The sequence below is a fragment of the Penaeus japonicus genome, unplaced genomic scaffold (assembly GCF_977035675.1).
Source record: "Penaeus japonicus unplaced genomic scaffold, GWHDUDI00000001_assembly GWHDUDI00000031, whole genome shotgun sequence".
In the NCBI taxonomy this organism is placed as follows: Eukaryota; Metazoa; Arthropoda; class Malacostraca; order Decapoda; family Penaeidae; genus Penaeus; species Penaeus japonicus.
Genome location: NW_028234433.1, coordinates 4,549,391 through 4,561,890, shown reverse-complemented (window position 1 = coordinate 4,561,890; position 12,500 = coordinate 4,549,391). Strand labels below are relative to the sequence as shown.

At 35.7% G+C, this 12,500-nt stretch overlaps 2 protein-coding genes across 36 annotated transcripts in view; one reads left to right on the top strand and one right to left on the bottom strand.

Annotated features, from left to right (window-relative positions):
• Positions 1-5,947: 5,947 nt before the first annotated feature.
• PCNA (Proliferating cell nuclear antigen) lies at positions 5,948-11,430 on the bottom strand. The gene is made up of 5 exons (XM_043012165.2): positions 11,067-11,430; positions 7,123-7,288; positions 6,791-6,946; positions 6,390-6,518; positions 5,948-6,274 (listed from the first exon to the last, which is right to left on the bottom strand). The coding sequence occupies exons 1-5, from the start codon at positions 11,285-11,287 to the stop codon at positions 6,164-6,166; spliced, it is 783 nt and encodes a 260-aa protein (XP_042868099.1). The 5' UTR covers positions 11,288-11,430; the 3' UTR covers positions 5,948-6,163.
• Positions 11,431-11,903: 473 nt separating this feature from the next.
• Zasp52 (Z band alternatively spliced PDZ-motif protein 52) overlaps positions 11,904-12,500 on the top strand; it is a 124,718-nt gene continuing 124,121 nt past the window's right edge. For all 35 annotated transcript variants that reach the window (XM_086555557.1, XM_086555566.1, XM_086555564.1 and 32 more), the window contains exon 1: positions 11,904-12,156. In XM_086555557.1, coding sequence (XP_086411683.1) covers positions 12,055-12,156 — 102 coding nt within the window. In that variant the 5' untranslated portion in view covers positions 11,904-12,054. The remainder of the gene's footprint in view (positions 12,157-12,500) is intronic.

The window sequence follows — 12,500 nt, the reverse complement described above, 5'->3', positions numbered from 1 at the left end:
ACAAGAGAACCCGAGAAAAGAAGAAGAAAAAAAAAAAAAAACACGGACAAGCTCAAATATACACAGCTGGGTAATCAATCATGCACACATCAATGGGAGTTGATTGTTTATGAGCAACCAATTTCTCATTTGGAGGCTTCGTGTTGGTCAGAGCCACCCACGTGTCGTAGAGTAATCCAGTTCGAAGGCAGTTGCAGTCAATTGTTTTGATTTGGGGCCTGGGGGAAAATACCTTTTCATATGGGTAGGTGGTTGGAAGTGGGATGATCATTTTCAACACTGCCTTTGCTAGTCCAGGGTATGCCATTAACTGATCCCTCCCCTGCACCCCCAAGATTGATTTCAACACCCGAGATTGAGAAAGTCTGTTCTTATGTCTCTGTTAATTAAGGAGTCAACCACTCTTCACCAATGTTAGAAGTTGCAACTTGATTAGGGCTGTCTATTAGCCATATCATCTTCTGAAGTTGCAGATGTCTTAGACCCCATTTATATGTTGTGAAATCAGTTTGATATTACTTCCTTTATTGGCAAACCCAGATACATTTTTTAGATTAAGATAATCTTGAATCATCTTTAAATGTTAGTAATTATCCAAAGAAATCTTATGATTGTGTGGTAAAGTATGTATAAATATTTTTACAGTAGACTTTGATTTCATGTGCAAAGATTAAAAGAGGATGTATATTTAGTTTATTTCAGATGGATTGATTGAAGAGCTACAGAGGAAGAGCCATTTTATTTACCAATATGCTTTTGATCCCTTTGATACAATGGTTAACATAAAATGCATGGAACTGTAAGTATTAAAGTAAGTTGCTCTGATTATTACTATTTTTTCATGTGCACTGATAAATCAGAGGATTCTTTCATGAACTATTCTCTTAGGAGTAAACTAAGATTAGGAAGGCTAAGTAAATTGGTTTGTCGATCAGTTTGTGATGGATTGAGCTTGTATGCTTTATATGACATGTTAATGAGGTTGGGTAGATAATCTAGTGGTTCATGATTTTTGTGTGTGTTTCTGTGTTCATCTTCTCTTTACTTTCATAATGCTGATTTTTTTTTTTTTTTATACACATTTTAAGGTGCTGAAGGCTACAGACAGGAAGTTCACACCTTATCTCTTGCCAAGTTATCCTTGTTAAATCTGTTTCATCACCAAAATGTCATATGTTTGAATGAAAACATCTGTCTTAGAAAAATGATGTACCATTTGAAGAACTTGATGTCTTCATAAGTTCATTATCAATAAGGAAGGATTTTTTTCTTTAGCAGAAGTACTAATCTTTAAAAAGGAAGATGAAATGGCTGATTGCAGATAGAATTTTGAATGGAAAGTCTTTGAGAAAGTAGAAATATAATTAAAAGCTTAAGTGACTAATATAAGATAGAGAAAATTGTCTTTTTTCTAATCTGCCACATAGCAGCTTGGGTCATTAGTGACTCCTGGATGAGAAGGATTATTGTAATTCATTCTGATAAACTTTTGTTTTCTGATCAGTTCCCTTATGTCTTCATGTGGACCTGATCACAACTGAGACAAAAAAAGAAAGATATTCAAGCCCCACTTCTTTTGACACCATAGCATTTCTTAGTAGAATGGCAATGAATTAAATTATGAAGAATAAACTTAATCATGTTTTTGCCCATATTCCATTAAACTCATTCATTATGAAAATAAAACTAAGTGTCATTCAATATTTGTCTATATCTCTTTAAACTCTTTCATGAAGATTATAGAACTTTTCCAAGTGCTAAAGAAAGAGGTTTGGGTAACTATAGCCTCTGCTTGAACATTCTATGATGACAGTTTACTTCATTCTCCATGACTCCCATTTTTTCTGTAATAATAATACTCCGGGCTTTCTGGATGTCATGTCTCAGCTTTTGCAATGTGCTGAGCTTCTCTGGGATCTCAAACCCTATTTCATAATAACAAAAAACTAAGGAAGACATGGGTTCTTTATAATAATCACAACACAATAAATAGTATCCAATAAAAAACAACTAAATAAGCATAAGTAAGTAACAAAATTATTTTTGCTTCTTTCTTAAAGGAAACAGTAAGGTAAAACTTACAGGATAGAAAGAAAAAAACACTTATATATATATTCAGTAATTTAAATTAAGGTGAAATATTAATTCTCATAAATTTGGGACCAATCCTTAAATACTAAGCTGAGTAAAAATGCATCTTTTGCAGCTTACCAACCACATCTTAAAGCTTTTCCACTATATATGCATACATGTATACCTGTAAGTAGATGTCTTTATAATGATGTGAATGTCAATATGAGTTATTAGAGTATACCTTTTTGGAATCATTTTTAAAGATGGTTTGCTTGTATTACGTGCATATTCTTTCTGAAAATATACAGATGAAAAAACAGAATCAGGCACTTAGACCATCAATAACAAATATCAAGCCAAAATTAAATATTTGGGAAAGAAATTAAATGACATCAAAAGCAAAAACAGCAAAAAGTCCCACTTTTTGTTGCTGAAGTTTCCCAATCAAGGTTCAAGCATTCTCTTGCTAGTGCCTTTCCTGGGTTAATTCCCTCTTAAGCTTTCTCTCCTCAAATTCTTGTAGTTTAGCTTTGGCTTTACCTGTGTCTCCTTTCACCTCTCTCTCTGCCTTATCATGAGTACTTTAACATTATCAATATACAATTAAACCATGTTAAATATCAAATTGTTTAATAATGCATGTTTAATAGTAAGAGTTTAAGAAGTGTCTTCATGATTTTCTCATTATCTAAAAGGGATCTAGTTGTAATAATTAACTGCCATATTTCATATATAGAATCCTGATGCTTGTGGGCAAGCTGTCAGTCTTTCTTGGTAGGAATGGGATGTATTAAGTGTACTGTAATCTACTGTTTCTTTAAGACACACTGAGCTACTTACAAATTATTTTTTTTCCTAATTGTATCTCTATCCTTTGTGCATATAATTACATGTTGTATTGCTTTATATGATCACATTATTATTTGTTTCGATTTATATTTTCTTATATGCAGAACCCTTTATTTTTAGACTTTACATAGCCATATGTGATACAAAAATGTATATGGATGCTGACTAAATCTAAAATAATCAAAGGTTATATTTTTTTACAGCTATTGCTGTACTATAAGAGTTTGTTAGAGAAGAGTGAAATATACATTTGTGAAGTATAATAGAGTACAAAAATCTCACAAAAGAAATTGAAATTGAAAAATCTGGCCCTATTTGTAACTGGTGTCAAGGAGATACAATACTTAAATACATTCATATTAGCATTACTGTTACTTATTAATTCAGGTAGATAAATAATAATACAAAAAAAGGTACAAATGTCACTCTCACTGTCAGACATCATTCCCAATAAAAAGCAGAAAACCTTTTTATTGATCACATTATCTAAAGATGAAAATTAGAAACAAAACCAATATTGACCATTTAAGGATCTCTGACATATAGTAGCTTGGGTCATTAGTGACTCCTGGCTGATGAGGCCTTTAGAGAAGCACACAGAGGAGTAAAGTGACTTTTGAGTTTGAATTCAAAAGTATGATAAAGCTCTAGCAACCTACTTGATGTATAATTTTTCAAATTACAATTGCCTCTACGAATGAGTCCTTTAGTACATAGGTGGTGGTACTATAGCAGCTTCATTGAACTTTAATTCTGATTCTCTCTTGTAAAATGGGTCTGCAAATAACAAAATTAAAATAATGAATATCATTTTGCAAATAAAGATGCATCATGTAAGCTACACTTCTAAACACATTGTCTTCATAATACTAACCTGAACCAAACTTTTATTTTAAGGTCTCTGGAGTAGTAAGCTGGGCCACACGCTGGGGCGGAGCGATCTTGTGGATGGGTTGTTGCATTAGGCATAGTATGCTACTACCTTGCTGGCATCGGGCATAAAGGAGTATTTGGTAACACTGATGGTCATTTCCTAATGAGATACTGGATGTCTATATGAGAAATTAAACTGTTTCAACTAATCTTGTTCATTTATAGTGTTTTATATGAAAGAAAAGTATTCTTTTTGTTAAATTTTTGTTGTATATCTACTTTAATTGTATTCTAAAATGAGCAACTATCACATCATTCATACATCATAACATTCCGAGCAAAATCAGTTACGCAAATAATATTTAGCCCATGAGGTTAACATTCAAATTATACTGTAGACAATATATTTCTTCTGGATATTCCTTTCATCATACTATATGGAATTATTTGATTCCTTGCTCTTCTAAAGGCCTACTGAAGTTTGTTTTAAGACAGAGAAAGTGATGTTCAACTTCATTGATTTCAATATGATTTAAATTCTATAACTGGATACAAAAGTAATGTCTGACTTTAATGATATGGTATAACTTCTGATTCCAATATCAAAGCCCATATCCTATTTGTGAATAATCAAAACAGCAATTAGAAATTAACTATGATAATATTGGTAGTAATATCATAATCCATAAATATGTCTTAACCACCAGTCACTATTCCCCCCTCCCTAAGAATTTGGGGAAGGGTGGTGCTAATATTTCCCTAGGTCTATCACTACATATACAATATATAGGTTTGTCTTGAATCAGCATTACTTATAGAAATTATATGTTTAGAAGTTTCCTAAAAGTTCATATTTAAAAAGCCAACCTTGTTTTCTTAACCCATTGTGGACAGGTGTCATGACACACATGATGCAGGAACTTTGGCCTGAAGATGGGTGTCATGACATACAGGGGGTTTGGGGATTTTGAATCACTGCTATTTTATTGTGTATGGAGTGAGTGCTGATGACAATTGCAATCATAATTACTATAATTACCATAGTATTAAGCAAACTTAAAATACACAATCCCTCAATCCCTGCCATGTGTCTAAAATGTGCTTCTGTGTCAACAGGGATGCCTTTTACTGTGTCACTCACAGTCACAGTCACTGAGCACAAGTTTCCTTTCTCTTCCCTACCTTTTAATGTTGTCTTCATTGCAGATGGTTATATATTCCATATTTGGTCATGACAGCACAGATACAAAAATATAAAATTGCATTTTGTCCTAAAATTTAACAGTAATACTTCTATCACACTGAGAATAAAGAAAATAACTTGGATCATATACTACAATTTTAAGCAACTGCAGCATTGATAGACCTGTCATATGGCACGTATGTCTCTTAAACACAATTAAACAAAAAATTGCTCTAATTCTACAATAACTGAATGAGAGTGGGAAAAGTTAAATTATGTTGCCTTGCTTTGAAATAACTCATCCTGGAGACTGGGTAAGTGAATTATTCCCCATCCCCAATGGGTTAAATTAAAAAACACATCAGGCACTTTCACAGGATGTTTGTTCTCTCCCATTAGCATTACTAGATTCATTGTGACCTATCAAAAATATATCTAATCAAAGCAAAATAGGTGTATTTCATAGAACATGACATTATTCTGATTAGAGGATCACACACAAAAGTAAATTAAATTATTAAGAAAAAAGAAAAGATGGAGGAGAGGAGTTTATCTAACTATAATTCTGATTTCATTTGAATTTGCATCATGGTAAATTACCACCATTAAAGCCAAACATATAATCAATTTTCAAACTGCAACTTGTTTATAGCTTCTCTAGCATGATATACTCTTGCTTTAAATCTTAGAAGTTACAATTGACATTTATGCTACATCAGTTCTTACCTTAGGTTTCCTATTTGCCACTAACTTTTTTAAAAAGTACTTGTTCATGTGTGTATATAATTATAAATATAAATATATATAAAGTGTATATTACAATAAATAAATAAATATATATATGTATAAATAAATATGTATATAAATATAAATATAAATATGACAATGTATCAAAAATGCCTAACATTTGAAGAGTATTTGACATAACTACCATGCATTTTCTTAATTGTAGGATAGTAAAACAATTAATTATAGAAAAAGTAACTATTGCATATTCAGATTCAGTAGTACAGTGTAGGAATAAAATGATAGTAAAAGCTTTAAAAATTACAATTGGTTAACAAAAGGTGCTATGCTATGTAATCCTTTATATTCTACCACATTCACATTTAGCTGTTTTTTTGTTGTATTTTATTTTTTTGTACATTTTCAATATTGTTCCCTAAGAAAGCCTATTCTTTAAGTTTATGAGTCTTCATCCTCAATCTTGGGGGCCAAGAAGTAACGGATGTGGCCAATCTCTCCAATCGCATATTCAACAACCAGGGGTACATCAGGGGACATAGAGAGCGAAACCTAAAAAAGAATATTAAATGAATATTCAGTCAAATTTCCAACTACATAAACTAAAGTCAAAATATCTATCTATATATATATTTAAAAATCAATAGAAAAAAAAATAAGAGCATACCTGTGGGGAAAGGGGTGTTGCTTTCGTGAACATGTTCAAGTATCTGCACGCAAAAGTAAGCGTGACAGGCTCCTGCATCTCGATAACTACTGCCTCCTCCTCTTTGTCTACACTGGAGGTCTGTGCAAGCTATAATAAAGAGAAGCATGTATAAGTAATTTGCGATACTCAAAAATTCATGAATAGACAAAATATATTATCTTAAGGGTAATTTCATTTCCAAATGGACTATTGCCAAGCTGCTGCTTTTAGAATTTTAGCAATGAGTGAAAGGAATGAAGTGCAATTGGATAGAATAAAGATAATTGTTATAAAGAAAAATATCCTGTTTCAAAAGGCAAGGGTTTTCCTGCCATTTACCATAATCTTGACAAAATATTTAATGCTTCAAAAAATATTACCTTGATGTTTGCAGTACCAATGTCTCCTGCTGCAGAGAATTTGACTCCTTCCTTTGTGCAGGCAATAACAATGCTTTCTCCAAACTGACTAAGATCTCTGCAGATACGGGCGAACTCACCAGACGGCAATTTGATGACACACGCATAATCGGTTTCCTGGAAGGAGGGGAGACATTTAGTATGACTATAGGCTTACCAATACTACTGTAATTGTTTCAGAAGCTTTAGTAAAATGAATGAGCAATCAATGTTATACATCAATAACAGTTAACTTTTGAGATAGAATTTATATTGACATTAAAAATAATAGCCATAATTCACTCTTAACTTACTGGAATGCCAAGATGTTCCTGATCGAGGTTCATCAATTTCATTTCATAATCGGAGACCTTTTCCTGGTTGGGAGACTCGAACATGAATGTGACTGTGTCTGCGTTGTCCTGGGCCTTCATTGTGATAATGTCATCGTTAGCTGCACACTTGAGGATCTTGGACATGCTGAAACATATGATGTGATTAGCTGATTGGTCACAACACCTTTATTTACATTTTTTAAAAAGTAATAAACTATACTTGTTAATTATGTCACCTGAAATCAATCTTTACTCAATACAGAAAGTGTCAAATCCATCTTTTCCAAAAATACCAAAGAAAGCTGCATTAGTACAAATGTCCAATGACATGGACAATCAGGACATGGTCTCAGTGCCATGGCTAGGTTATTTGGCATTGCCAGCTTGTGAGACTAATTGCATGAAGTTTACTCATGAAAGTACAGAACATGATACTTCAGGCTTAGTCTGGAAGTTACAAATGATGAGCAAAAGTTTGATTCAAAACGAAAAATGTCCTAGGCCTGGCTACAATTCCCCTAGTTGAGTGCAGTGATGCCATAGACATCACACTTTGCACTTAACCCATTGGTCACAGTTATAATAAAATATGTATATTCATGTGGCGGGTTTGTCTTGTTTGGCATGGTGCCCTCCGCATTTACAACCAACTGCCTTGACAGCAAATCATGCCATCTGCTATCGATGGGTTAAGTAAAAATCCTCTACTATTTACAACGCTAAAAAATGGTGCTTTGACTTATGCCATTTTATTGGACCCTACCATGTAGAGAATGTGGTCTGAACTGAAAATAATTTTTTAAATGTCACAGGAAAATGTCTTTGAACTCACTATCATGTTGCTAATGTCTACTTTGTACTCTATATGGTACTTGTCCGAAGACTAGTGATGTCCAAAATTTTAGTTTCTCATGTTTCATCATGATCCTATCTCAGGATTAAATTGTTAAAATAGGGAATACTTTCTCCTTGTTCATAGCCATAAAGATACAAAGGTTTGGGTTGAGATGGAAGGTTGTGGTTTTGAAACTTGTGCAATGCCATTTACACAAGTGTATTTTAATGTTTTAACTATGTAATCTGCATCCTCCCTTTTCATCAATGCCTTTGGGCCCTTGACACTCCAATATTGGGTCAACAAATTTCCCTCCTCACTATGGCAAGAAAATTAAGTTATATTTTTAATAAATGAAATTCGGTTGACATTATCCTCTGCAAAGCAAGTAATGTTTTATATGAATAATTGAATAATTATAAGGTATTCACTGTTGGTGGTATATCTATGACAGAAAGAGGGAAGAAGAGAAAATAAGAGGATAAATGAGAGATAAGATAGGAGAGAAGAAACAAGAGATAAAAAAGAGGAGAGGAGAAGAAAGGAGGGATAACAGAGGCAAGGAGAAGAAAGGAGGGATAACAGAGGCAAGGAGAAGAAACGAGAGATAAAAGAGGCGAGGCGAAGAAATGAGAGATAAGAGAGAGGCGAGGAGAAGAAATGAGAGATAAAAGAGGCGAGGAGAAGAAAGGAGGGATAACAGAGGCAAGGAGAAGAAACGAGAGATAAAAGATAAAAGAGGCAAGGAGAAGAAAGGAGAGATAAAAGAGAGGTGAGGAGAAGAAATGAGAGATAAAAGAGGCGAGGAGAAGAAATGAGAGATAAAAGAGAGGCGAGGAGAAGAAATGAGAGATAAAAGAGAGGCGAGGAGAAGAAATGAGAGATAAAAGAGAGGCGAGGAGAAGAAATGAGAGATAAGAGAGAGGCGAGGAGAAGAAATGAGAGATAAGAGAGAGGCGAGGAGAAGAAATGAGAGATAAAAGAGGCGAGGAGAAGAAATGAGAGATAAGAGAGAGGCGAGGAGAAGAAATGAGAGATAAAAGAGAGACGAGGAGAAGAAATGAGAGATAAAAGAGACGAGGAGAAGAAATGAGAGATAAGAGAGAGGCGAGGAGAAGAAATGAGAGATAAAAGAGGCGAGGAGAAGAAATGAGAGAAAAGAGAGACGAGGAGAAGAAATGAGAGATAAGAGAGAGGTGAGGAGAAGAAATGAGAGATAAAAGAGACGAGGAGAAGAAATGAGAGATAAGAGAGAGGCGAGGAGAAGAAATGAGAGATAAAAGAGAGACGAGGAGAAGAAATGAGAGATAAAAGAGAGGCGAGGAGAAGAAATGAGAGATAAAAGAGAGACGAGGAGAAGAAATGAGAGATAAGAGAGAGGTGAGGAGAAGAAATGAGAGATAAAAGAGAGATAAAAGAGAGGTGAGGAGAAGAAATGAGAGATAAAAGAGGCGAGGAGAAGAAATGAGAGATAAGAGAGGTGAGGAGAAGAAATGAGAGATAAAAGAGAGGCAAGGAGAAGAAATGAGATATAAAAGAGAGGCAAGGAGAAGAAATGAGATATAAAAGAGAGACGAGGAGAAGAAATGAGATATAAAAGAGAGACGAGGAGAAGAAATGAGAGATAAGAGAGAGGTGAGGAGAAGAAATGAGAGATAAAAGAGAGGCGAGGAGAAGAAATGAGAGATAAAAGAGAGGTGAGGAGAAGAAATGAGAGATAAAAGAGGCGAGGAGAAGAAATGAGAGATAAAAGAGAGGCGAGGAGAAGAAATGAGAGATAAAAGAGAGGCGAGGAGAAGAAATGAGAGATAAAAGAGAGGCGAGGAGAAGAAATGAGAGATAAAAGAGAGGTGAGGAGAAGAAATGAGAGATAAAAGAGAGGCGAGGAGAAGAAATGAGAGATAAAAGAGAGGCGAGGAGAAGAAATGAGAGATAAGAGAGAGGCGAGGAGAAGAAATGAGAGATAAAAGAGAGGCGAGGAGAAGAAATGAGAGATAAAAGAGAGGTGAGGAGAAGAAATGAGAGATAAAAGAGGCGAAGAGAAGAAATGAGAGATAAAAGAGAGGCGAGGAGAAGAAATTAGATAAAAAGAGGCAAGGAGAAGAAATGAGGAGTGGAAAGGAGAGAGATAAAGACAAGGATACAAGTAATGAACATACATTAGTGAGAAGCTATTGACAGACATTGTATACTTCCTTACATTCATTCTGGTTTTGTTTGCAGTTTCCAAGATCTGTTATATCAGGGTGCTTGCAAGTATCCTCCATTCTATAGATACTGATATGTAAATTTTTGCTAATACCATCCCTACATTGTAGCCTATTGCATTTATTTTATGGCCTTCCCTTAATTTTTTTTTTTTTTTCAGCTCAATGCAGGTAACTTGAAATTTATGTATAGAGGAAAGAATGTTTACAATAGTCATTTATCAAGTTAAATATGATAAGCTTAATTCTTTACAAATGGACCAGAGTGCCACCACGGCCTCCGAGCTTCTAGCTCCGGAAAAGGCCAACAAAGCCTTCGTATATTCTGAAAGAAAATCATCAGAGCAAAAATGGTAAGCTAATTTTAACGCTCAGAAGCCATGGCATTGCTGGAATGGGATGCTCGGGTATAGACTGATGACCTTTGTGGAGTGATGGTACTTCATCTCTGAGCCTTTATGTAACAAAGCTTACCATCTAAGGCTATGCCCTTGGCAAGGTCATTCTGAACAATTAAGCCTTTTTTTGATTATTAATGGCCAATATACACGACAATTTGATATTTTTATATTTTATATCCGTTACCCTGAAGCAAACAAGTAAAACTTAATCCCTGGAACGGAAACAAGTGAAGACAAGCAAACAAGATACATCATGCAAAGAAAGAAAAAAAAAAAAAAATACAGACAAGACTAAAATAAATCTCTTTACGAAGATAAACCGTGATTGCATTTACGTTAAACAACAAGAATCAAGCTAAAACAAGAAGAAAATGGAAGCCCTCGCGCCCCTGGCAACCATTGTTTACGCGGGGGAACTTCGCGCGCCAAAGACACCGACCGCCAAACAACCTCATATTTCTCTCTTTTTTCTCGCCTTACCTCGTGAGATTCATGCCCATGATGAGGTTCCTGTCGCAGCGGTACTTGTCGAATCCCTCGGCGCGGAGGTTGAGGGACACGAGGGACACGTGAGAGTTGTCCATGGCCTGAAGTTGGATCCCGGAGTCGGCGCAGTCCCATGACGCCTCGTTCAGCAAGTCCTTTATGGCCTCGAGGACCTTCTTCAGGAGGCTTCCCTGCACGAGACGGGCTTCGAACATCTTGGCGGAGGTTGTTTTTGTGGGGTTTGGGTCGGAGAGAGACTAGAGTTTTGTGGGGTTGGGTGACACCGGTGGACTCTGCACGTCTGGTGTTTACGCTCGATTCGGAAGGTCTGCAAGTTTTCGCGCGTTTTCTCGGTGTTGTGACAAACGAAATTCGCGGGAAGAGTTCTCATTGGTCGGCGGGTCCAGGGAGCGTTGTGATTGGTCCGCGCCGAGTCGGGGTATGAAAAATTGTGAGAGCAAAGTTAAAGTTGGGTGATGATGTTTTTTCACTTATTTAGAGTAGACATTTATATTTATTGTACTGAATGAAGATAATAAATTATGCTATACAGACAGAAGGCCTTTCAGCGGACCATAGATACAAATTACACTACGTATTATCTGATATGGTGCAACGTCTTGCTACTAATGAAACGTAATTGTTTTAGTCATATGAGTGCATATTATTCTTATTAAAGCAGAATTTCAGTCTTTAATTACATATCTCAATATAAATAAATATAAATTGATATAATGGTACCTACAAAATAATTAATGATGCTTAAATACATAAAAAGACTATAGATCTTTCCTCGAAGCGATCAGCTGGCGGGAGTTCAATCCGCTGATCCGTCAGTCGTCTGCTCGCTTCAGATCTAGCGAGTGGGGCAGTGCAGGCGGGTCCTGGCAGTGCCGTGTTGTCGTGTGAGAGGCTCAGTGTAGTAGGCCTAAGATAATTCGTCTTCTCTTCTTGTTCGATCGCCAACCTTCACTCAGTAACCATGTCGGTTATGACCATTAAATTATCCCGGGCTAGCGGGGTCCCATGGGGCTTCAGGCTGCAGGGAGGCAAGGATTTTGCAACACCTCTCTGTATCCAAAAGGTAAGACTCAACCAAGAAACTTTAATCCATGCAAGAGAAATGAATATGTACAATCTGTCGTGTGCTTAAAGGATTTCTCGTTAAATGACGAAAATGGGAAGGGAGTTTGCGGATTCCTGTCGCGTTTCGGCATCCCGCGCTCATTAGCGACTTGGCGCATCTGTTCAGAACTCGTTCCTCATTAAATTTCGAATAAGATGTATTGTCCTGCAGCAGTATAAATAAAACATCGGTCGGAAAGAGTTCCTTCGAGCAATACGATTGTCTTCCCTGGTCAAGCATTCACTCCCGTCACCTCATGCATAAAAATGATTTTTTTCTGAGTTTAATGAAGTGTGCCTGTA

Excerpts from the sequence above, each read along its gene's own strand:
- PCNA (XM_043012165.2), bottom strand. The coding sequence starts at position 11,287 with ATGTTCGAAGCCCGTCTCGTGCAGGGAAGCCTCCTGAAGAAGGTCCTC. Across the intron at positions 6,947-7,122 it reads AGGAACATCTTGGCATTCCA|GAAACCGATTATGCGTGTGT; the intron begins GTAAGTTAAGAG and ends CCCTCCTTCCAG. Across the intron at positions 6,519-6,790 it reads TTGGTACTGCAAACATCAAG|CTTGCACAGACCTCCAGTGT; the intron begins GTAATATTTTTT and ends TCTTTATTATAG.